General features: G+C 35.8%; 2 protein-coding genes across 5 annotated transcripts in view; both read left to right on the forward strand.

The window, feature by feature from the left end:
* The window catches only part of LOC111056636 (pre-rRNA-processing protein TSR1 homolog), a 432,307-nt gene that overhangs the window by 365,001 nt on the left and 40,013 nt on the right, over window positions 1-27,293 (forward strand). The window lies entirely within an intron of this gene.
* The window catches only part of LOC111056635 (mitochondrial proton/calcium exchanger protein), a 36,316-nt gene that overhangs the window by 2,920 nt on the left and 6,103 nt on the right, over window positions 1-27,293 (forward strand). The window contains exons 1-10 of one of the 4 annotated variants that reach the window (XM_039433488.1): window positions 687-792; window positions 2,779-3,341; window positions 6,090-6,233; window positions 8,175-8,312; window positions 14,196-14,399; window positions 16,083-16,229; window positions 17,810-18,046; window positions 20,707-20,793; window positions 22,317-22,397; window positions 25,118-25,246. In XM_039433488.1, the coding sequence (XP_039289422.1) occupies window positions 702-792; window positions 2,779-3,341; window positions 6,090-6,233; window positions 8,175-8,312; window positions 14,196-14,399; window positions 16,083-16,229; window positions 17,810-18,046; window positions 20,707-20,793; window positions 22,317-22,397; window positions 25,118-25,246 (1,821 nt within the window). In that variant the 5' untranslated portion in view covers window positions 687-701. Of the gene's footprint in view, window positions 1-686; window positions 793-2,778; window positions 3,342-6,089; window positions 6,234-8,174; window positions 8,313-14,195; window positions 14,400-16,082; window positions 16,230-17,809; window positions 18,047-20,706; window positions 20,794-22,316; window positions 22,398-25,117; window positions 25,247-27,293 lie in introns of those variants that run through there. The other 3 variants (XM_039433489.1, XM_039433490.1, XM_039433491.1) reach the window with 3 other exon arrangements.

The raw sequence follows: 27,293 nt of genomic DNA on the forward strand, positions 1-27,293 counted from the left end.
TATATCAGCTCAGGACTGCATGGTCCACCATTTTAAAATAAAACTTTGAAAAATTAAATATTAAAATAAAAGTGAATTTCAAGTCAACTCTAGTAGGTGTTGAAAAATGTTCGTGGGTGTTTTTTTTCTACATAATTTCCCTGTAATGGAATGAATAATGAGCTTAATCGACATATTGAACGCTTATTACCTAATTTTGTTGAATTACAATTTGAAAGATAAGACTTATTAGGTAACTTGCAGCTAAAACTGATATCTTTCAATAGTGAGATTTTCTTCAACTGTCAGCATACCTTATAGATAACACCATCACTTCCCATTCTACCAATACTGACACATCAAAGTAAATCTAACGATATGTTTCACGTTCTTCTGTCAGCATTCCTTATTAAATAACACATACGTTTCCCATTTCATCAATGCTGACCGTTTTATGTGAATCTCACTAGGCCAATATCTGTTCCTTATTTCTAATTCAACTAGTTTGATTTTTATAATTACTGGCGTTGAGAAATAATTACTCAGTTGAATGTTATCAACAGCTGCTCATAGTGTGTTCAGAGTGTTTCTTGATAGCAAAACAATTAAATTTCAGCAACATATATTGATAGTTTTCGAATAACAATTGAAATTAAATTAAGTGCTTTGTTACGGAATGCTACGAAGTTCAATACTTTTATTGACCGAGCGAAGTGAGGTCTATGATTCAAGTCGACGGTTTTGCATTTCTCTTTACGTTTATATTTTTATGTTCCGCGAAACGCGATAATAGATTTTCATGCAATTTGACAGGTGTGTTTCTTTAGAATTTCGCGTCTACGTATATAAACTACGGTTTTTTAAAATTTTGCTTTTTAAGGATAATACAAAAGGAAGAGGATCCTCCTTCATACGCCAATATTAGAGTAAAAATCAGACTATAGAATTATTCATCATAAATCAGCTGTCGAGTGGATTATTAATTGCAAGCAATTAATATCTCAATGTTATTTGGTAAAACATCAGCTGTCATGTGCAATATAAATTGCATTGCATTTTTTTATGCACTATTAATTGCATGCGTCATTGCATGCAATGATTTCGCGTCGACGTATGTATAAAGTTTTTTGAAATTTTGCTTTTTAAGGATAATATAAAAGGAAAAGGAGTCTCCTCGAACGCCAATATTACCGCATGCAATCATGCAATGACGCATGCAATTAATAACTGAAAGTAACATAATATATTATTTTGACTTTTCAACTCGGGCTGACCTGTTGCCAGTATAGCCCCCCGCGCGCGCGCACGCACACACACACACACACACACACACACACACACACACACACACACACACACACACACACACACACACACACACACACACACACACATAGATTTTTGTTCGTACGATATTTTGCCGTCCTTATGAATTCTATCAGATTAAACGGAACTTGACAAACATCTACTGTTTGAAATTATCTATTTAACCAAATAGAAAGTTATAAGGATGGCAAAATACCGTACGAAAAAATCGATGTGTGTGAAGCTGTTGATGTTAGCATTTTTGATACACCAATCTCAAAAGCCGTTTACACACCGATATCTCGCCGACACGACAGTACAGACAAGATTCACTCTGATGAACAGTATAAGAGGAGGCTGTGGTTTATAACTGCGCGAGGTCTATTGTTCACAGAACTCTAGGTGACCGAGCGAAGTGAGGCCTAAGATTCATGTCGACGGTAATAAGTTTTATTTCGTTAATTGCTAGAAAAGTAGGTAATGAAATTTATTTGAAATGTTTATAAACAGCTAGATTCTTTGAAAATACTTCGTTGAGTTCCGTACTATGAGTAAAAAAAAATAATAGCGTGTTGAAGTCGCATAAAATTAGTCTCTAAGGGTCAACTGCATCAACTATAAATGTAATAGAAATATAGAAACATTGTAAGATCGTTGACTAGAAGAGTTGGCACCAGTAGGCTTTTCTCAGTTGGTCGAGATTTGGGTGAAGGCCAAATCTTTTCTCACTCCTCAGAATCCGGATATGAAGCGTCTTGTTGTCTGACAAATACAAAATATTAATGAATAAGTTGCAATTTTCAAGGATAGCATCTAACACATTACGGTTTTTCTTAATAGAATGAGCCATTGTGCTGAATCAATGGACTGTTATGAATAACATGGATCAACAGGACTTAGTACAATCCAACACAACGAAAAACGAATCAAGTCACATTAATACCACTCATTATTGCTATAGTGAGGTCCACGTTATAATGGCAGTGGAGAAAGATAGGAAAAAAATGTTGCCAAACCTCTGTCTTGTCAATGCCTTCTACAGACGTTAGCAGATACAGGTTCATTGATATAATAATATCGGGGCACCGAGCTTCGCTCGTTATTTTGATTTATTGATAAATAGAACTCAATTCTCTAAAATGATCGTGTTTATATTTTACAGCTGGCTAAACTTCAGCTTATGAATTTCGGGGATGTGATATTTTGATTTTCCCAGAATCACTCGCTCCAGAATTTTCGAGATCCGTTGAACATGAATAACCAGATATAAGTATAAATAACCAGATATAAAAATAAAGAAATTATTATTAATATAATAGGATATAATCAGCAGATGAAAAATGAAATGAACGTTTTCTTGGTGCATGAATCTATAGTCACCCTAATATTGGTTATCATTTATATGCATTGACAATGATCATGATTTGCTATTCAATTTCTATTTCAGGTACCTTACGTCTATTCTAAATTTATCTCCATCTTTTTCTATTCCAGGTGCCTGCCACTGTAGGCTGGCCTTACAGGCGCCCAAACGCAACCCTCTCACTTCATCGCACAACCTGTCGTCTCTCTCCTACCGACGATCATGGAGCCACCTGAGCGCCGTTCGCAACCTGAGTGCCACGCCCATCTACACCGGTGACGATCTAAGACATTACTCCCAAAACGCACCCTTTCTAAGACACTCCCAAAACGCTCCCTTTTTCACGCGAACTTTAGTGTTGAGTGCGGCGACGCCGGTGCGTGCGTTTCACTTGAGTTCGCGATCGTTCGCGACCGCCGAGGACGAACCGCTGAAACCGTCGTCGAAGGTCGAGGAGACGGTCAAGGCGCTGAAGGAGAAGGCAAAGGAGGAGGCGAAGGAGAAGAAGGAGGGGGAGGGTCTGGTGAAGAAAGAGGTGGCCGTGAAGAAGAAGTCGATAGCGGTTCGAGTGAAAGAGGAGCTGTTGCACTATTGGCATGGATTCAGGCTGTTGGGTATCGATATCAATGTGTGTCGCAAGTTGATTTGGAGGGTGCTCAATGGACATAAGCTGACGCGACGCGAGTATAAGTTGGTGAGTGTAGGGCTGGCCACTAACGGTAGGACAGGGCATGATAAACATGTGTGTAGATGCATGCTAATCATGCTCACACACATGTTTTATCATAAACGAGGGGCTTTGAACAAAAAACCGCTGTTTGACAGCAGCTTCTAAAATAGAATGAAGCAACCGATAATAATAAATAAACCACTGGAAGATTAACAATAAAAAAATCACTGGAGTGATCCGTGGTCTAGCACTACCTCAGTAAACAAAGCCGTAATGCATTCGTGTGACGTAGCACACACAGGTAAAAACTCCAATAAAAACACTTTGAAATCAACGAATTTTTATTGGTGTAGGAGCCCTACCTGTGCTGACGTCATAAGAATGCACTATGGCTTTGTCTACGGAGGTAGTGAGTGTAGTGGATAAAGTGCTTGCATAGCAACCTAGAGATCCCGGTTCAAACCCGCACATAGCAATCAGGTCCCTCCCCGAGTTATCGGATGGGCACGTTAAACTTTCGGTCCCTGCTGAAGTATATCAGTCGTACGGCTTAAATGATATATTCAGGCGGTGGAACTTCCGTCAGTGACTCCCCACCAATAAAAGCCATAAGAATTTTATTATTATTACTGGAAAATTACAAATTATAATGATACAAAAATAATTTAACCTCAGAGTAGTGATGATAAAAAAATTTACAACAAAAATCGAAGATACAAAAACCAAACCTCAAAAAATTTTGTTTGAAGCATTTTGCTGTGATGACACAACAATAAAGAACATGTGTGTACACACGTGTTTATCATGCATTTCCTGTCGTTAGTGGCCAGCCTGATAATATTGTTTACTTCAATTGATTTCCATTTCATGATCAGCAGCAATAATTTGATGATATAAGCTTGGCTTGATTATAACGAAATACATTTTTGGGGCATTTAATAGTAGAAGTGTATCCAAATTCTAGAAATCTGGTCTACCATAAATCGTGTTATTTTAGTGGGATTTCACACGGAAGTTGGGACGGGCCGGGCCGAGCCGAGCGGAATCCACTTGCGCGCTAACTAGGCAATATTTAGTCGGGAGCATTCAAATCAACGACGAGCGGTGCTAGGCAGAGCCGAGTGGATTTGTGCAGTCGGCTTTTGACGGCCGACTTTAGCGTTTTCGGCCAAGCGGATTCTGCCTTCTTTCAGTTTAGTTCGATCTCCCCACGTAGTGAGTTGCGCAGTATTTTATATTTTTAACCTACTGAGTGAATCGACAATCGGCTTCAGTGCGAATGCAGGCAGATTCCGCTCGGCATCGCATTGCTCCGCCCGGCTCGGCTCGGCCCTGCCCGGCCAAACTTTGGTGTAAAATCCGCCCAAGTGTTTTATGATTCCTTTAAACTTAGGCTAGGCGCACACTAGTTAGTCAAGACAAGACAAGACATGATCAGACACGTTTAGTCACAATACTTCACATAGTTGCTTATGAAGACATGTCTAATTGCAATGACTAATCAGTGTGAGTTGCGTCATAAGCAACTATGTGAAGTATTGTGACTAAACGTGTCTGATCATGTCTTGACTAATCGGTTTGTGACCGGCCTTAGGCTAGGCGCAGACCAGTTAGTCAAGACAAGACAAGACATGATCAGACACGTTTAGTCACAATACTTCACATAGTTGCTTATGAAGACATGTCTAATTGCAATGACTAATCAGTGTGAGTTGCGTCACAAGCAGCTATGTGAAGTATTGTGACTAAACGTGACTAGTCCTGTCTTGACTAATCGGTGTGTGACCGGCCTTAGGCTAGGCGCACACCAGATAGTCAAGACAAGACAAGACATGATCAGACACGTTTAGTCACAATACTCCATATAGTTGCTTATGAAGACATGTCTAATTGCAATGACTAATCAGTGTGAGTTGCGTCACAAGCAGCTATGTGAAGTATTGTGTCTAAACGTGTCTGATCATGTCTTGTCTTGACTAACTGGTGTGCGCCTAGCCTTCGACTAACTTAGACATAGTATGGTGCAGTTTTGTCCAATAATAAACTGGAGATTTCAACTACAAAATTGAATTCTCCACAACTATTATATACGGTAGCAGAGCTATACTTGTTTGTATCTCTACTTAATTTGCTGACATAATTTGCTGCTCCAGGATTAAAACTGCATTATTTATTGAATCTCAGCATTAATTGGTCTTTGGGTGATTAGTCTCGTAAAAATTCTCTCTTGAATATTTTCGTTTTTCGATTTTTGTAGCTTCATAATAGATCAACTTTTGAAAAATCTAGTAGATTCAAATACTCTTACTAAGAAACCTCATAGTTGTTACTTCATCCACGAATTTAATAACGCTATAGTGAGGTCCACGTTATAATGGCAGTGGAGAACAACTTTGCCAATCCTCTGTCTTGTCAATCCCTTCTATAGACGGTAACTAATACCGGTTTATTGATGTAATATTAATTGTTCATTCTTGTTTGAAATAATCAATTATATTTTATGAAGTAAGAAATTATATTCCTCAATGATTTCATAATCAAGATTAAATATTTTTTTAGGTAATTAATTATATTTCTACATTGTTAGAAAACGATCTGGCAACAGAGCAAAGCGAGAAAGAAATAGCGCTATCCGGTTTGTTGAATGATAGACAAGGATAGCAATACTCAAACACTGCCATTATAAAGTGGTCTTCACTATAAACCAATACAATCAATGAATTACTGTTGAATATTGTTATTGTAAATATAATAAATTATTTTTCTTTGCAGTTGATTCGAGTTGTGGGTGATATATTCCGTTTGATTCCGTTCTCCGTTTTTATAATAGTACCTTTCATGGAGTTACTTCTGCCAGTATTCATCAAACTATTCCCCGGTATGCTACCGTCTACATTCCAAACAGCCAAAGATACGGTAAGCTCTATTTACAATACTACCTTCACTTAGGCCCAGTTGCACAACAGCCGGTTAAATCTTAACCGTGATTAATATTACGAGAACCAATCAGAGAAGGCGTTTTTGAAAAGACGGCTTCTCTGATTGGTTTTCGTGGAATTAATCACGGTTAAAATTTAACCGGCTGTTGTGCAACAAGCACTTAGAATCACAAAAGAATATATCAAGTAACCTTTTATTTTATCACAAGACACAACACGACAATAGTGTCAACTTTTCAAGAGCTATTTTCATGTGTAAATGAAATAAATGAACAACATTGAATTAGTGCTATTGTGTTCAAATAAGCTACATTTATTAGCCATAAATGTATTGAATTAACAACATCGAATAAATGCTATTGATATAGAATAGAATCCTGTTATATTAAACGAGCAATTTCTGTATATGGTTATCTGGTTATCTATGTCCAACGGATCTCGAAAACGGCTCAAACGATTATCACAAAATTTGGAACATAGTAGGTTTATGATATAAAAATTCGATTGCACTAGGGTCTCATCCCTGGGAAAACTCGCTGAAGGACATCAAAAGGATATTCATCCTTGGCTGAAACAGCTGAGACTTTCGTCGTCTGTGGATAGTAAAAAGTGAGCGAGTGATTCTGTGGAAAATCAAAATATTGCATCCCCGAAATTCATAAGCTGACGTTTAGACGTGTAAAATATAAACACGATCAATTTAGAGAATTGTGTTCTGTTTATCAATAAAAAAAAATAACTAGCGAAGCTCGGTGCCCCGATATTTTTTTATTAATTAACAAATCAATTAGCCCTATTGAAATACTTAGTTGTATACTTAGAATGATGTTTTCTAATAATTATTCATCCTTGGAAAAACAGATGATAATTTCGTCGTCTGTTGATGATTGAAGAGAGTGAGCGAGTGCATATGTGTGGGACTGAGATAAAATTATGACTCAGCTGTTGAACTTTTGTAATCATTTAATCAGGTACTTAGTGCCGGTTGCACAAAAGCCGGTTAAATTTTACTCCTGATTAATTCCAGTAGAACCAATCAGAGAAGCGATGTTTTTGAAATAGTCTTCTCTGATTTGGTTCACGTGAAATTATTCAGGATTAAAATTTAACCGGTTTTTGTTCAACCAGGCCTTTGTGAGAGAAATTTTTGCATTCCTCTGGGAATTGATTTCAATTCACTGTGATTAGATAGAACATTTCTGTATGAACTATAAATTATATATTATAATTTCTTCTTTCGTAATAATTTTTTCATGCTTTTTTACTCCGAGCGAAGCTCGGTCCCCCGATATTAGAATATTTATTTCGCCAAAATACAATATACATAAGACAAAATGTAAATTATAATAAATCTTTCGCACATACAGAAAAGTCAGACTTGTGCGCTAGCTGTGAGTTGATTGATTGATTGATTGATTGATTGATTGATTAGCTGCCTTTATTAAAAACCTAGGAGAGCGAAGTTAGGGCGCAGCCGGCCTCTCTTACACTAAACCCTCAAAGTTCGTAGAACAGTAGAAAGCAAAAGAATGAAAATACAACAAGAAGACAAGATAAATAAAAATAAAAAGTAGACTACTCATAGTAATCCTAATAAATAATACAATGATGAAGAAAAAATATGAAGTAATTTCGTGTTAACATTATATCCACTATATAAAATTTTATATATTATATATTAATATTATATTAAATAAATAAATCACAAAAAAAACTAAAACTACTACATCAATATTACAGAAACTATTAGTTTACAAATAGCCCCATATATTGTTTTGCAATATATTCAGTAACCCTAAAAATAAGGGTGAGTACCGTCTCGTAGTTATTATATCAGATTTATTCCTTGTTACTAATGCTTTGTTACTAATTAATGCAACCCTTCTAGTTCTAATTATTCTTGTTGTTTACTTTTCAGGAAGAGAAAATGAAACAGTCGCTGAAAGTGAAATTGAAAATGGCGAAATTCCTTCAACAGACCCTGGACGAGATGGGGGTTGCTGGAAAGGGTAGATCTTCAGAATCTGCCAAGCAGTTTGCTGAATTTTTCGAAAGGGTATGTTCAAATTCTGTTGAGTTTTCGAAAGGGTTGAAACGTTGAATAAATTGATTGAATAAGATCCTGGTCGTTAACAGAAACAGGTTGTTGAAGCATTCTTTGACAAGTGGACTTCTATGAGCATTCTTGACCTGAAATTGGTGTTCATGAACTTTTCTCGAGCACAAATTTCAACTATGTTTGATTTTCAAATTGCAATCATAGTTACTAGTACATTTGAAAGTACACTTGAGAATATTGAAGCAGTTTTGAAATGGATGAAGTTTGTATCTTTAATATCGAGTATATCTGTTGTACTTCTTTTTGAGCTGGAAAAGCCTTCTAAAAGGCACCAAGGTGGTGGCGGATTCACATTGGTAGTGTGGGATTCTCACCTCATTAAAAAACCATCATCATTTTGCACCTAATACACCAGATTGGAAACTGCTTGTTGAACATTACAGTTCTGGTCCTGTAGCTTTCCCTAACGGCGGAGGGCCAATAGACTACAATACTACCCGTTCAAAAACATCGAACATTCTTGAAAATGTATCTTTCAATAAGCAACAGATGCTCTTTTTGTGTCTTCTCAAAAGCAACGTGTTGCATCCGAAAAGATTCACAAGGAGCTTTTTGGAGTTACGTCCGTTTAGCACAACACAGTTTACAGTCCGGGTTCTGTAATTTTGCCTGCCGTCTTATACTTGAACATTTTCGGTGGAAGCCTATCAGCTGACATTTGTTCAACATGCTCTTCCAATTGTTGGCGATACGTTGCAACTCTCTCATTCATGAAGAATCTCTGTGTTTTGAGAGTCTCCTTCGAAGCTCCCTACAGAGCTTCCTACATCTAGGGATCTAGGGTCTCTGAAGCCTTATGTTTTTTCAAAGCCGTGAATATTACCCCGCGAACCATGCCTTGCCTATATTTGGGAGCTTCCTTCGAAGCTCCCCACAGAGCTTCCTACATCTAGGGATCTAGGGTCTCTGAAGCCTTATGTTTTTTCAAAGCCGTGTATATTACCCCGCGAACCATGCCTTGCCTATATGCCGTTTCAAAGTTACGGAGGCAAAGCTACGGGATGCGTACTGTACTTCAATCTAGGATGTGCTACCTTAGCATACCTGCTTCCTTCTCTTCACACCCCTATGTGGTATTTCATGCTGCCCCTTCCAAGATCATTAAAAGAATCCACCCTCATTCTTCTTCTTAAAAAGTTGTCAGTAACCATCTGCCTTATATCGGTTGTATTATTTGAATAGAATAGAATTATTATGAATCAATAAAGATAATTTCTTGTTGGTAGAAATGAGATAAGTACTGTAATAATTGCACTTGATTGTAAACAATGTCAACTGGCACTACTCAAGTTTCAAGTTTTTATTGGGCCAGTTGAACATAGAAGTTACATATAGCCATGTCACAATTCACGCTCAAGTTAAGCTTCATGTCACATCTCAAGCTGGCTTCAAGGAGCACCACAATATTGAGTGTTAGAGAAGACTTAACTGAGTGTTAGAGAAGACTTTCAAGTCTTAACTGAGTGTTAGAGAAGACTTTCAAATCTTAACTCCACCTAAAGAGTATTTTAATTTTTTGTTTTACTGTTAGCATACCTGACAAAATTTCCAACCTTCCGAGTCTAGCAATTTTTCTTTGCTCAGTTTTAAAGATTTTTGGTTTTCCTCTATCCATTCTCTTAGTTTTATGTTTCTTCATCTATTTACCTCACAAAATTTCCAACGCTCCAAGCCTAGCAACCTTTCTTTGCTCAATCTTGTAAACTAATAAAGTGATTTGTTTTCCTCTATCCGTTCTCTCAGTTTTATGTTTCTTCATCTCTTTACCTGACAAAATTTCCAACCTTCCAAGCCTAGCAACCTTTCTTTGCTTAGTCTTGAAGGTTTTTGGTTTTCCTCTATCCATTCTCTCAGTTTTATGTCTTCTTCATCTATTTACATGACAAAATTTCTAACTTTCCAAACCTAGCAACCTTTCTTTGCTTAGTCTTGAAAACTAACAAGGTTTTTGGTTTTCCTCTATCCGTTATCTCAGTTTTATGTCTTCTTCATCTATTATTTACCTGACAAAATTTCCAACGCTCCAAGCCTAGCAACCTTTCTTTGCTCAATCTTGTAAACTAATAAGGTTTTTGGGTTTCCTCTATCCATTCTCCCAGTTTTATGTCTTCTTCATCTATTTACCTGGCAAAATTTCTAACTTTCCAAACCTAGCAACCTCTCTTTGCTTAGTCTTGAAAACTAATAAGGTTTTTGGGTTTCCTCTTTCCGTTCTCTCAGTTTTATGTCTTCTTCATCTATTTACCTGACAAAATTTCCAACCTTCCAAGCCTAGTAACCTTTCTTTGCTCAGTCTTGAAAACTAATAAGGTTTTTGGTTTTCCTCTATCCGTTCTCTCAGTTTTATGTCTTCTTCATCTATTTACCTGACAAAATTTCCAACCTTCCAAGCCTGGTAACCTTTCTTTGCTCAGTCTTGAAAACTAATAAGGTTTTTGGTTTTCCTCTTTCCGTTCTCTCAGTTTTATGTCTTCTTCATCTATATTTACCTGACAAAATTCCAACCTTCCAAGCCTGGTAACCTTTCTTTGCTCAGTCTTGAAAACTAATAAGGTTTCTTGTTCTCCTCTATCCGTTCTCTAAGTTTTTTGAAATTTGAAATTTATTTATTTCCAAAAGTACAAAACAACAAGCAGTATGCAGTAAAACATGATACAATATGATATATACAAAAATAATGTTTTCAACATTTTAAACTAAAATCAATACACTTCGGAACAATATAGTACCCGCAAAGAAAAAACTGAGCGCGGATACGAGTTGCTTTTTTATCGTACAGCAGTGTGATTTTAGACGTATGATTTTGGATGTGGAGATGAAACTGCAGAAAAAACAGATGAAAATCAAGTGAAACAAAACAAGAAAAAAAGACTAACGGAGATTTCAAAACTCTATACACGCGATTTGACAATAGACAAACACCCAAGTGGGCTCACCAAGTGGGCTCATAAGCCTTTATCCAGTCGTGAAATTCACCAGCCTTATGTTTATCACAGCTAATTTTAATAATATTATCAGGAACTGTTTGTAAGATTTTATTTACTCTAAAATTTATTGACGCCTACAAATTTCCAGTCAATTCTGTCCTGTTCAACTGTCTGATTTCTGAGATTATATGGAGTTTCACGAATAGTAATTTCAATATTTTTCCTTTTTACATGTTGAATTAAACTCTTAATGTATAATTTTTTTAATTGCAAAACATCAATGTTATGAACAATTCAGCACTCGGGAAACGTCTTTGTTTTCCAAGAGCCGCTCTTATTATATACTCTGCACAAAAAATAACCCATTTATGTAACAGTTTGCCGCACCACCCCAAGCCAGTAATCCATACTGCAAGATGGACTGAACATATGCAGTATATAGCAATTTTGCAATACTCTTATTGTTTATTAACTGATTCTATGGAATCTGTAAATCAAGTATTCAACTTCTTACATTTATCATCAATGTGATAGTTCCATCTTAGATGTGCATCAATTATAACTCCAAGGTATTTAGCATGGTCAGTTTCTCCCAGTAATGGACACCGGCACGGGGTAGATGTGGACGAAACACAGGATGAGGCATGTATTTGTAGGTTTATATTTGTGGGTTGAGTACTGATGTTTGGTGAGAAGGTTATGAAATTACTTTTTTTATAGTTAAGTGTCAAGGTGTTATTATCTAACCAGGATTTGATAACCTTCAGTCCCTCCACTGCTAGGTCATTTACCTCCTTCCATGACCACCCGTAAAAGTTACTGTGGTATCATCTGCAAATGAATTAGAGTTCTCTCTTCATTGCTGAACCTGAGTAGATCATTGACATAGATGAGAAATAATATTGGGGAAAGTACAGTTCCCTGTGGTACTCCATAATCTGTTAAGCTAATTGATGAGATTTATTTCCAACAGTATGACCTGTGCTCTGTTTTTTAGATAATTTTCAAATAATGCAATGTTTGTTCTCGAATCCTATATTTTCTAGCTTTTTCAACATTTTTCTATGTGGTATTGTGTCGAATGCTTTGGACAAGTCTAGGAATACAGTGAGTGTTTTCTTCTATTAACAAAATTATCCGTTACTATTGATATTAAATGTGATATGGCGTCCTGAGTGGTTTTTACCAGCCTGAAAGCCATATTGATTTTTATGGAGTATTTAAATTTTTCCAAATAGCTTATTATTCTTTTTTTTATTATCTTCTCCATAATCTATATATATAAAAGCGAAATGGCACTCACTCACTCACTCACTCACTCACTCACTCGCATAACTAAAAATCTACCGGACCAAAAATGTTCAAATTTGGTAGGTATGTTCAGTTGGCCCTTTAGAGGCGCACTAAGAAATCTTTTGCAATATTTCAACTCTAAGGGTTGTTTTTAAGGGTTTAAAGTTCGTCTTTTAGCAGTTGTTAACTGGCAACTAAATTAATAATTTTGTCAGGTTGGCATTAAGTTGAGTTGATTTTGTTAGGTTGGCATCAAGTTGAAGATTTAAATGCATTTATCGCGGAAAAATTGATTGGGCACTGCTACTTCAATCCTGGGAATATTATATTACTAGCCGTCAGGCTCGCTTCGCTCGCCATATCTGTTTAGCCAGACGTTAGTCTGGACCCCCGACTGGATTGTCCTAATATAATATGATAAAAATGAAAAATGCAGGCGAGCGAAGCGAGCCTGCTGATCTCATTCTTGGACGATCCAGTCGGGGGTCCAGGGGCGGAGCCCCCTGGCTAGACGGATATGGCGAGCGAAGCGAGCCTGACGGCTAGTCTTTGATAAATTGGAAAGCAGGCTTATGGGTCGATAGTTTGAAGGGTCATTCATATTGCCAGCCTTATGAAGTGGAACAACTCTTGCAATCTTGAACTCTTTTGGAAAGTGCCCATGCTCGAAACATTCATTAATAATGAAAGCCAGAGGTTTTGCTATGTATTCGGATATCTTTTTCAAACATACACTACTAATTCCATCAATGCCAGGTGAGGAGTTACTTTTCAACGAGTTATAGTGTTTATTATTTCCTGTTCATTTGTGGGGAACCAGAACAAACATTTGGAAGACTGGGAACACGACGATCAGTTGTATTATCTATAATTATATTTTCTTGAATATTTTCATAAAATATTTTATGTCTTCTTCATCTATTTACCTGACAAAATTTCCAACGCTCCAAGCCTAGCAACCTTTCTTTGCTTAGTCTTTAAAACTAATAGGGCTTTTGGGTTTCCTCTATCCGTTCTCTCAGTTTTATGTCTTCTTCATCTATTTATACGATAAATTTGTATTTAATCTTGATTTATTAATACATTGATAGATACAATATAATTCTCAACTATGAATGATTGGGGAAGGAAGAAAAGGCTTAAAGCCCAAAACTGTTCCTCTCCCAAATTTAGATTGAATTGAATTGAATTTTATTGTTTGTTTGTTTTCGAAAAAAATACAAATGTAAAATACAAATGTAAAATACACATGTACACAAACTTAAAATAACAAACTTAAAAAATAAAATAATAGAAACCACGCTCACATGAACCTAAAAGGTTTAGATAGAGAGGTACAGAGATAGAAATTGTCTGAAAATAGGTTATGTTTACGCTTAATGATTTTGTCCAATTTTGATTTCAAAATATTTATAAACTAGGAATTTGGAATTCAGAAAAGTTGAAGACCAAATTAATTAAGAATACTTCACTAAATCATCACTGATAACTGAAAAATACTGTATTAATAATTGAAAATTTCAAAACTTGTAAAGAAACTCAAACTTTTAATAGTATTTGTCTTTATCTATCTTTAATGATCCCGATATCTCTGTCTCAGATCCGAAGCGGCGGAGGCATAGCCACCAAGGAGGAGATTCTGCGCTACTCGAAGCTGTTCCAGGATGAGATCACACTAGACTCGCTGCCGCGACCTCAGCTGATGGCGCTGTGTCGAGTGCTGGAGATCCAGCCGTTCGGAACCACCAACTTCCTCCGCTTTCAGCTTCAGATGAAGCTGCGATCGCTGGCTGCCGATGACAAGGTCTTTGAACAAATAGATAAATATAAAATAATATAAATTCATTGAACACGGACACATTTTTTATTCATTCATTTGGTATCACATCTACTATCTCTGTTATACTGAATATCCATGTTGAATGTGAACGACTTTATGTTTTCAAGATATCACATCTCTTCAATGTTTGTTTCCATAACGAACTGCTTGTTAATAATCACTTTTGAACAACTAAATTACGACATAGCAGTCAGGTATTTATAAATAAAAGCTATTAGCTTCTATTCATATTAGTGGAGCGCTTTCGGACACTAGGCCCTTCATCAACACTCAGTGATGAGTGTAGAAGCAATGTGAGTAGAAGCTAATAGATAATTATTATTTAACGAAAATCTCAAATAAATGCTGTAAATCACCCCGAAGACTTCTGCTACTGCAGACATTGACAACAGGGTTAACAGCTAGATGGAAATTCGATGAGAACTACTATCCAAAAATTAGTTGCCAGCCCGGGAATCGAACCCGGTACCTCCCAATTGCTAGTCAGGAATGCTTACCCTTACACCAAACTGACAATCTCTGAATAGCAGCGCTCATTTTAAACAAAGCCATAGCGGCCAACCAGTTACAGATGGAATTAAATGCATTCTCTATTTAATTCCATCTGTAGAAGCTAATAGCTTTTATTTATAAATACCTGACTGCTATGTCGTAATTTAGTTGTTCAAAAGTGATATAAAAATACAGATGGATAATTCAGTTTCAACTTTTGCCACTCATCCACTCAATGAGACTATCTCTGGCTTTCTTCATAGTGTTTCTAGATGATCACATCTACTTTCTCTGTTTAGTCCAGTCAACGAAGGCATCTGTATTTTGGGCAATTATACAGAGTTACCCACGAAAGGTGTAACAGCCGAAGACCATAGAGTCTATATGAAATCTGCAACGAAAAATGTCTAGTAGAATTTTCTTATATCGACCTCAGTCTTGGAGATTTATAATTTTTTTTAAATGTCGATAACTAGAAAACTATCAGCCAAAATCTAATTCTATGGATATGGTTTGATAGAGGAAGAAATTTCCAAATAAGATTCATATAATTCATGAGTGCTCAAAGTTGAAAAAAGTACATTCGTCGAGTTCAAAGCCAAATTTCAAACAGTATGTACGCTCATAAAAAGTTCAAAAATGTCAAATTGTCATTGTTTTGTTGCAAATTTCTTGCAGAATCTATGGTCTTCGGCTGTTTTTTTCATTGCTTTTCTTGGGACACTCTGTATTATACTGTTAAATTATCCTTGTAAAAGAAATATTAAGTTGTTTCTATAATTTTCACCAACCCTTTATAATTAGATTGCAGTACTTCAAAATATTTATCTCGAAAAATATCTTCGAGATATTTATCTCGGGCCACACCCGTGTTTCGGATGAACACGTTAAGCCGTCGGTCCCGGCTGCCTAAAAATCAGTCGTTGAGTCATGTCAGAGGCCCTGAAATTGATCAGTTGCGACCTGAACCAGAACTATGACACCAGACCTGAGCAAGCCAGGTCACTCGATATTATTATTATTTTTATACTTCAAAATATCAGTCATTGACTGTGTTATTCAGCTTTGACTACAGTATTATAAACCAAAAATGCAAATGATTTTGACAATTTATGATCGTTTTGTAACCATTTTCGATTGGTTTGTGTTTTGCAGATGATTCAGAAAGAAGGCGTCGATTCACTGGACGTTGGTGAACTGCAACAGGCGTGCAAGGCACGTGGCATGCGCGCTCTGGGTATGTCCGAACAGCAGATGCGCGCACAGCTGGCGCAGTGGCTACAGCTCTCGTTGGATGAGAAGGTAAGGTTAGGTTGGGTTCACTTTCCTTTTTTTATTGCGGATGATGCCTACATGAGCTTTTAAGCTTGTGCGTGGGTAATGGGGGAGTGCGAGGGTGATTTATGGGATGATCAAACGTCCATGCCAATTCGATGGGATTCGAACCTGCGACCAGGTAGCACTAGCAGACTGAAGGGTGCAACACCTTAGTCGATTCGGTTATCCTGGCCGGCAAAGTACTACTTTATTTTAAAGTAATCAAAATAATACTCCACTTTCCTTAGTTTTCATTAAGTTTGCCAAGTCCTCCTTAGATCAAGTTCTCATTTTGTCAAATTTGAAATTTATCAATTTTTCAGTACTTTACGATAATTCGTGATAAGTCTCGTAATAACTCGATAAGTCGACGATAGCTCGTCAACTTTTCCGTCTGTCTAGTTTTCAGTCAGTCAAGATTTCAGTACGTAAAGTTATCAGCTCGTCAACTCTCCAGTTTGTCTTGTTTTCAGTTAGTTAAGTTTCCGATTCTCCAAGTTTTCATTACGTTTACGTTAAGTTTTAAATTCATCAAGTTCTCAGTACTTCAAGTTCCCAGTACGTCAACGTATCTGTTTGTCAGGTTTTTAGTTCAAGTTTACAATTCTTCAAGTTTTCATTACATCAAGTTCTCATTTCCTCAAATTTCCAATTCAAGTTTTCAGTTCGTCAGCGTATCAGTTTTGTCTAGTTTTCAGTTCTTCAAGTATCAGTTTTTCTAGCTGAAAACTAGTTTTCAGTTCAAGTTCCCGATTCTCCAAGTTTTCAATTGATGATGTTTTCATTAAGTCAAGTTTACATTACGTCAAGTTTACAATTTATCATGTTCCCAGTACTTCAAGTTTCCAGTACGTCAAGTTTTCAGTACGACAACGTATCAGTTTGTCTATTTTTCAGCTTGTCAAGTTATGTATTTTTACCTAATTATGATTCTATTATGTATCGTAATTTTATAAAATATTTTGTGACGTAGCCTTATGTACTACTGTATCGCCAGGCTAAATAAATTGATTGATTGAAGTTTTCAGCTCTTCAAGTTTACAATTCTACAAGTTTTCATTACATCAAGCTCTCATTTTCTAATTTCCAATTCGTCAAGTTTTCAGTGTGTCAACTTGTCTAGTTTATCTAGTTTTCAGTTCTTCAAACTTTAAGTAGCCTATGTAACTTCCCATTTTGTCAAGTTTCCAATTCGCCAATTTTTCAGCTGCCTACTTTAAGTTTAGTTCGTTACGTTATCAGATTGTCTAGCTGAAAACTAGTTTTCAGTTCGTTGAGTTTTCAGTTCAAGGTTTCTGTTCTTGAAGTTTCCAATTCTCAAAGTTTTCAGTTCATAAAGTTCCCATTAAATCAAGTTTTCATTTCGTCAAGTTTGCAAATTCATGAAGTTTCCAGTACGTCATGTTATCAGCTCTTCAACTTTCCAGTTAGACAAGTTTTCAATTTGTCAAGTTAACGTTTTGTCACGTTCTTATTCTGTCAAGTTCTGATTTTGTCAAGGTCTCATTGTCTCAACTTCCTCTTTATGTAAAGCTTTCATTACATCATGTTTTCATTTTGTCAAGGTACCACCTTCTCTGCTGCTGCTGACACGTGCGTTCATGCTGCCCGACACGATCAGCACCGAGCAGCAGCTGGCTGCCACCATCTCTGCGCTGCCCGACATCCTGGCCACCAGCACCCAGGAGGCCATCGGCGAGCTGGAGGGTCAGCTGGACAACAAGACCCGTCTCCAAGTCACCAAGCAGGAGGTGCAGAAGATTGTCGAGGAGCGCAAGGAGGATGCCGAGGAGGAGAGGCAGGTGAGTGTCAGCAAAAACATCAACTATAGTGAGGTCGACGTTATAATGACAGAAAAACGTTGCCGAACCTCTGTCTTGTCAATGCCTTCTACAGACGGTAGCTGATAAAGGTTTATTGATGTAATATTACGGTTCATTCTTGTTTAAAATAATCAATTATCCTATTATATTAAGCGAGCAATTTCTGTATATCTGTTTATATCTTTTATATCTGGTTATCTGGTTATTTATCATTAACGTATCTAGAAAAATGCTCTAACGATTTTCACGAAATTTGGAACATAGTAGGTTTATTATATAAAAATTCGATTGCACTAGGTCTCATCCTTCGGAAAATTCACTGAACGACCCATTTCATTCATATGAACTGATAATTCATCCTTGGCTGAAACAGCTGAGACTTTCTTCGTCTGTGGATAGTAAAAAGTGAGCGAGTGATTCTGTGGAAAATCAAAATATCGCATCCCCGAAATTCATAAGCATGACGTATGGCCAGCTGTTAAATATAAACACGATCATTTTAGAGAATTGTGTTCTGTTTATCAATAAATAAAAATAACGAGCGAAGCTCGGTGCCGTGATATTAATTTTAATTTATTAAGCAAGAAATTATATTTTCCAATAATTTCATAATGAATTTTCATTATTACGTTTAAATATTTTGTTAATTATTAATTCTACATTATTAAAAGACGATCTGGCAACAGAGCAAAACGAGAAAGAGATAGCGCTATCTGCTTTGTTGAATGATAGACAAGGATAGCAATACCATTGCTAATCATACACTGCCATTATAACGTGGACCTCTTTATACGATTCTATAGGTTTCTATATGAAATAAATATTTTATTCATGAATTTATGAAGTGTCAACATAACCAATTTCTGGACAATTTCTATCTAAATTTGGGAAAGGAACAGTTTTGGGCTTTAAGCCTGTTGATCCTCTCTCAATCATTCATAGTTGAGAATTATATTGTATTCTTATCTTCTTTATTGATTCATACAATAAGTACATTATTAAAATGATAGGGAGAGAAAAAATAAGGTAACCTTGTGCTATTCCTCTCCCAAATTTAGATAATGTTACACATAGTCCGAAATAGGTCAAGTCTTGTAATTTTTCACTTTAAAAAAGGTTTAGTTCTTAATTATTTTCACAAAGTTGGTTTTTGAATTTAGATGCTTCAAAACCAAACATAGAAGAAATATTTTACTTCACTATCACTAAAATAGAAAATATTCACATATTAAAGGAATTATTTTCTATGGACCAAGAAAAACAAACTTGATTCAAACAAAACTAATGATGATTGATTAATGACGTCCAGCGTCAGAGTGTGGGTGTGGTTTGTCAGCGCTGGCCTCCATTGGCCATCGCTCCGATTTTTGTCGAGCTAAGGCACTACCTCCGTAAACAAAGCCATAGTGCATGATAGGTGGTTGATGTTAACATCAGCACAGGTAGGGCTCCTCCACCAATAAAAACACTAGCTGATATAGATCAGCTGAAATCAACAAATTTTCATTGGTGTTGGAGCCCTACCTGTGCTGACGTCACCACAATGCACTATGCTTGAGCTTGTTCACATGACAGCGATTTACGCTCGGTTGACTAACCGAGCGGTTGCCAGGTATAGAGAAAGACATGGTGCCGTACACATGCAACGCTCGGTTTGAGCAGTCGCCGGTGAATCGCGGCGGTTGTAGTTTCCTGTCCAACCGCTCGATTGCTGGGCGGTTCGATATACTAGAGCAGGCATGAGAGCGTACACATGTCTTCAGTCAACCGAGTGGTTTCGAGTAGAGCAGTTCACATAGTGTAAATTCTATTACAATTATTTCAGTTCGATTAAAATTCCATTCTATTACAATTTTCAGTTCAATTAGTTAGTTCAGTTTTAGTTATTTTGTAGAGGATCATAGTTCATAGTAGTATCTAGTTCACTTTAAGTTAGTTTGTAGAGGATCATAGTTCATAGTAGGCTTTGTAGAGAATCTAGTTCAGTTTAGTTTCAAGTACAGTAGTTCATAGTAGAAATATGGAAGTAGGTCTTGAATCCTTTGACACTGAATTATTTATCGATGAATTGGCGAAAAGAAAGTCCATTTGGGACATGGAGTGCTCAGATTGCTGCTGTACTGCCCGACTAGCAAGGTTCACTGAACCCTTAACCGAGCGCAAACCGCTCATGAATCGCTGTCATGTGTACGAGGCTGGCAAACCGAGTGATTTGCCAATCGAGCGACAACCGAGCGTAAATCGCTGTCATGTGAACAAGCTCTTACAGAGGTAGTGGCTAAGGCCAGCCTAGCGAAGGCTTACCTCAAAAATGTTGTTCAAAGCCTTTCTCTGATGTCACAACATGTATGACAAACATGTGTGCTCATACATCTTCAACACACTTGTTCTGTCGTGAGTGGCCATTTAAACGTTCAGTTTTTCGACGGTACAGTTGTATATACAAATTCAAAAGAATTTGAAACAAAACCTACTTTTTGAACTATAGTGTGTATATGAATCAAAGAAGACAGTACTTTTCACTCTAGATATACAGATAACTATATTTCGTTTAGTGATCTCCTGTGAAAAGGTTATAAGAATATGTAAAATCGACATGGTACTGTCATTTTTCTGATATTGGTTGTCCTGTTTTGCAGAAAGAGATTTTGTTGGACAAAGCTCCCGAACTGGTGGACACAGCTCCTATCCTAGTGGCTGAACCATCCCCAACGCAAAAGGAAGAGGTGAGTGGCCTTTATTACATTCATATTCCACTTTTATATTTGAAATTGTAAAAAATATTTTAACTTTACGACATTTTTTCAACTTGTTCCGTCACAGTTCAATATCGCCTGTAGTCATCTTTCTAAAAGGTAATTTTTCTAAAATTTATTGTTAGATTCTGCTGTTATTTCGTATGTGTACTTTTTTTGTTTGACTAGTGTTTAATACAATAATCCAGTAATTATTTGTTGTAGTTTGAATTTACTATCATTTCATCATAGACGCTTACATTTCTTTTCTATCTTTTGAAAGAGCCTGAATATAACTTTCCGTTCATAGTTATTTTCTTTTAGTCTATTTTTAGTCTGTTTTTATCCATGATCGCCCTTTGAGTTTAATTATCAATAATTTATCTATTTGGCTCACAATATAGTGAGGCCCACGTTATAATGGCAGTATTTGGTTAACATTGGTGTTGCTATCCTTGTCTATCATTCGACAAAGCAGATAGCGCTATCCTTTTCAACGTTGCTAGATCGTTTTATAACAATATATAAATATAATTAACAAAACATTCAACTCAATTATGAAAATTTATTATTAAATAATTAAAAAATATTTTTTCTTGACGAATAAAATATAATTTATTATTTTTATTAAGAATGTACAGTTAATATTATAGGCCTACATCAGATTTACCGGTATCATCTATCATCTTTAGAAGGCAGTGGCAAGGCAGAGAATCGGCAACGCTGCTCTCCTATCTTTCTCCACTGCCATTATAACGTGGGCAACACTATAAGCTTATTCTGTCATCGATATTCCCAATATCTGTTAGTTGCAATATCAATTCGTTTATTACTGGCCTACCAAATCTATGCTCAATATTGTCTCTTTTCTGTTAGGGCTACTTATAATATAAATAGAAATAAAAATCTCAGTACCCTCTTTTAAATTATTTGAAAAAGGGTACTGTGATTTTTATTTCTATTTATATTCTATGCTCAATACTCTTTTTAATTATTATTTTTTCTGTTTCAACAAGAGTTTCACTTAATCATATAATTTTGCAATTGCATTACACACATTTTATGGCTGTTTTATCATCTACGTTACAATATTCATCCATTATAATTTATAGTATATACATTTAATTGATTTAAATATGCATTGTTTATTATGTGTTTCATTGCTTATTTATTAACTCATAAATTCATAAAAAATCCATTAACTCACATAACATATTAATAATTCATTACATGCTGTGTATATATTTGTTCATAATTATTAATGACAAATTCACAATTTCTAATTTTTAATATTATTTTATTAATAAATATTCATTTGTGAGTTGAGTTAACCGCATGCTTTAATCGTAACTTGTATTGAAACGGTGTCGTTCATATCACCTTGGGCCTGGGAACATCACGGTGCTTTCCAAGCAAGGACAAGATCTTCACACGGGCCTCCACACTTTCATCAAATGCAAACACATCACAGGTGCTTGAAAAGCAATCGCTGTTTAAATGTAAATTAATTGCAGGCGTCGACACATATTAGTGGGGTGGAATTTGGAGACGGTGGGGATGGACTCCTCAAGCAGACGGCTAAACAACTCAAGCAGGTCAGGTTTTTGTTTTAATAATATTTTGTTAATTTTTTAGAATTTTTGATGATTAATTTTCGTTGTTTTACCCCTCAAGCAGGTCAGGTCTATCTTATTCAATATTTAGAGTCTTCGTTTATTAATTCTCATTGTCTTATCCTCAAGGAAATCAGGTTTATTGTTTATTTGTTAGAAATTTTCCAATTAACTATTTTCATTGTTGTATTCCACAAGCAGGTCAGTTTCAGTGCCGGTTCCGGTTGCACAAAAGCCGGTTAAATTTTAATCGTGATTAATACCACGAAAACCAAACAGAGAAGCCGTCTTATCCATAAGGCCTTCTCTGATTGGTTCTCGTGAAATTAATCACGATTAAAATTTAACCGGCTTTTGTGCAGCCGGGCCATAATGTTTATTTTGCTTCCATTGTTTGATGCTTTACTATTCGTTTCCATTATTTTATTCTTCAAGAAAATTAGGCTCTATGTTCATTTTGCTCTAATTTTGAACTTTTTTTATTTTTCTCTCCATTTTTTCATCTCTATATTTTATGTTCTTTCATTAAGACTAATAAAATGTGTCACAAAGACTAATGCAGGACTAAAAAAGAGTGTGATGAAAGTCATTAGTCAATGAATGTCATTTCTAATTTTTCATATCCTCGATTTATGTTTTCCTCTCTAGTTACATACATAATCAGATGCTTTTCAATTCGTTATTCTATCACAATCTTCTATGCTGTTCATTTTCAAAATAATTGTTACTGATCGAAATGTGTGAAATAAACTTGGATATTTTGAAACCTCTCCATAATTTGAATCAATGTTATGTTGTTCACAATTTCAAAAACTCTGATTTACAGAACCATGATTTAGTATTTTATTTACTCTTATGGCTTTTATTGGCAGAGAGATCCTTTCGGATGTTCTGCCTTGCCGTATTACCCAATGTCATTTCCTATCAACACTCAAGTTTATAGATTATGTCTTGGGTTCTTTATTTTTCTTACTAAAAATTTGCACTTCCATTTCCTGAGTTCCTATTTTATAAATTTTAAAATCAAGAAAACTATTTTCAAACACAAAAAGTATTAGAACCGAGACACATAACGGAGGATGTTTAGGCTTCAACACAAAATTAATAATTCTTGTGTTTATTTATTTATTTAGTCATGTACAATTATTACACTTAATGTGAGAAGACACTTATGTGTTTCAAAGTATTGATTAAATAAAAATAGATTTACATGGTCCTGTAAATCAGAGTATTTCTTAAGCTGTGTACTAAGTCAAGTGCCACGATCACGATCATTCTGCTTTTCATAAGCTGCTGCTATATTTATATTTGTACAAATATATTTGTATCAAAATGATACAGATGTGATAAGTAAAACAGCTGTTGAAAAGCGGAATATGTACATGTTCGTGACGCACATGTTTGTACGCACCTCAAACTGCATCCAGAGTTGAGTGCCACGAACACGCTCATTTCGTTTCATATAAAGGTGCGTACAGACTGTCGCTCTGCTCCGCAACCGAACGTCACTCCAGCAGAGCGATTGATGATCGACCGGCGAGCAAGAGTCGTTCGACCGGGGAACGCGAGAAGATCTAACATCTTCCATAAAGTTCATGATGGGTGCGTGGGCGGTGCGACTGTGGTTCGATGGTGGTACGAGGGTGGTACGAGGGAGGAGCGTGCTCGGTGCTGGTTGGAAGCGCGAATATATGTACGCAGCTTTAGCTGCTGCTATGCTTATTATATTTATATTTGTTCACAATCAAAACGATACAGATATAATAAGTATAGCATCAGCTGTAGAAAAGCGAAAAGCGCGTGTTCGTGGCGCATACGTCTGAACGCACGTTGGATTTACAGCAGCCTCCATTATTTGTGATAAATAATGTTGGATTAAATTTGTATTCAAAATAAAATTTGTTGAATAAGAATTGATGTTGAATACACAATCTCTCCACACATCCCTCCACAGTTGGAAGAACGCAGTCTTATTCTTGTCATAAATGAAACTGTGATAAAAATGAAACTGGTCTATCAATGTATTCAGATCTTATTTGAACACTGTGCAGCCTAGTGGTTATCAAATCTAGTTTCTGTAGTTTGTTGCAATCATAATTTATTCTATCAAAATTATTTACAGATGGAATTGAATAGAGAATGCATTTATTCAAATGCTAATTAATATATAATTATTATTGAACGAAAATCCTAAATAAATGCTGCAAATCACCCCGAAGACCTCTGCTACTGCAGACATTGGCAACAGGGCTAACAGCTAGATGGATATTCGATGAGAACTACTATCCAAAAATTAGTTGCCAGCCCGGGAATCGAACCTGGCAACTAATTTTTGGATAGTAGTTCTCATCGAATATCCATCTAGCTGCTAGCCCTGTTGCCAATGTCTGCAGTAGCAGAGGTCTTCGGGGTGATTTGCAGCATTTATTTAGGATTTTCGTTCAATAATAATTATCAAAATTATTGTTTTTTTTTCAAGGATAGACCGGTTTCAAATGTGATTACTCGATGTTTCAAGATCATCTTTTGGTACTCGATTATAATTATCAATAAATTATTGATAATCGATTTTATTCACTGGTGAATTGATAATATTATGATCAATTGATAATTATGATCAATTTATAACTATCTTCAACCGATAATTAAGATCAATTTTATTAATAATCGATTTTATTCACTGGTAATTGGTATTTTTGTAGGCAACCGAGTCGATCGATGTAGGTGTGATAGAGAACGCCCTCGACTCCATGGGCAAGACAAAGAAGAAGCTCATCGTCGAGAAGGAGGAACTCAACGAGCTCAAAGAAGAGTTGGCCGAGTACAAAGAGGTCAGTTCATTCAATACAACTCTAACACATTACACGAAATTCATACAAACATTATAAGATGGAATATAAAAAGAACCATTCAATACATTGCCAACACATATTGAGGGTCTCATAGGTGAGAAGTTTAGAATTAAGGTGAAGGAGGTGTTGTTCTTATTCCAGTGAAGAACTCTTTTCGCATCATGAAATGCAAAGAATGACTTGAAGATTGTTGACTTAGAATATAGTTGACGAATCCGTATACCGCTTTCATAGGTGGTCAGTGGAATGGAAAATAAAAAAAAAATGAATATTTTTCTCATTCCAATTCTGTTGACATGTTTGCTGCACCTAGTTGTTCGAACTCACTGCCGGCGCACAAGTTTTTCTTTACCGGTAGTGTCATTTTGTAATCTATATAAATAAAAATCGAGCCTCAAATTTTAAAATTCAATAACTTTTTTATGTGTACACCGGATTTGATGATTTTTTTGGTTGTGTTCGTTATGTTCCGAACCAGGTTTATGGTCTATCAAATTTATAATCCGACTTCAGGACTCTTTCCTACGGTCCTTCAAAGTTTACATGTAATCCTTATGGGAAAATATTAAATTAGTGAGCTGTCCACACACAGAAATAGAAATCAGCTGTTATGATAATTGCATCATTCAACAGCCGACGGTAGATCTTTTTTCTATTTTCTATTTTCTTTCTACTGATTCACAAAATTTTAATTCTAATAATAATGCCGCGGTACGAACGACGTCCAAACTTTGGTAGAAATGATGTAAATTTAGAATTATGCACGGGAAAATCAGCAGCAAGGAGATATTACTTATTATTTATTACCATTCAATTTCCCAGCAACCTGCATTCAAAACTATATCTAAAAATACAAACTGCTGCACAACTAACTAAACACATAGGAAGCCCATATTGAGATATAAATTATAAATACTGATTGTTGGATAATTTTCATAAAAATATAGAATATAAATACGAATTGTTGGATAATTTTCATAAAAATATAGTGCATCAGATTAAGCTAAGGCTAAGCACACGTGAGGAGGCGCCGCTTGGTGATACAAATTGTTGATCTTATGGAGATTGCCTTATCACACCGTTCCATGCCATGCCCGATTCAATGTGTGTGAGTTCTTCCATTCAAGCCAATAAGCAAGAAACACATGAATGCAAAATGCTGCATCGCGCCTCCTCAGGTGTGCATCCAGCTAAAGTTTGTCTTGAGATGCATTAACTATTTGGCGGTACGAAGTTCGTCGGGCCAACTAGTTGAGACTATTTATATTTATCAATTTGTTTATAATTATAAATGAATTTGAATATATAAAGAGGTTAGTTTACACTCAATATAACTCAAATACATTACATGAAATTCTTTCCAAACATTTTAAGATGGAATACAAAAACGAACCATTCTGAGCTAAATCTCGATCTCGGAAACCGGCCTTAAATATCCTTGGCACAGTTACAGTTTGAATTAAATTCCATTTTAAACAAGATTAACCCTTCCACTATCAAGCGGGGTAATTGGACTACCCCAACCCACATTTTCCCCATTTTTTTGTAGATAATGTTGTTGTATTTCATTGAAACCTTGAGTACTTGTTAAAAACATATCACTTTAGTTGTTTTTTCTCATAAAATCATTTCATTCCTCTTATTTTTTCAATTATTAGCAGATTTATCCTTGGGGTAACTCTATTACCCCGCTTGGTATTCCATGTCATGCAATTTTTTGGTATATTCCATCCATTATCGGAATGCATAAGATATAAATTTAATGTCCAATTATCATTTTCTCGCCAAATCTGATTCATAATGGTCACTTGAAATCTAAATTTGAAAAAATTGCTTCTCTATAGCCATAATTTAATTATTTGACAACATTTCCCCTACATCTATTTGATAGAATCCTCAATTTTTTTGTCCTGTCAGTTTTTGATTGAAAACATATTTTTCAACGAAAGAAATTTATTTTTAATTATATTAAAAGCTTTTGTAATGCATTTCATAGATGAATTAATGGAAAAAATCTAGAATAAAG

This window comes from Nilaparvata lugens, chromosome 7 (genome assembly GCF_014356525.2).
Source record: "Nilaparvata lugens isolate BPH chromosome 7, ASM1435652v1, whole genome shotgun sequence".
NCBI lineage: Eukaryota > Metazoa > Arthropoda > Insecta > Hemiptera > Delphacidae > Nilaparvata > Nilaparvata lugens.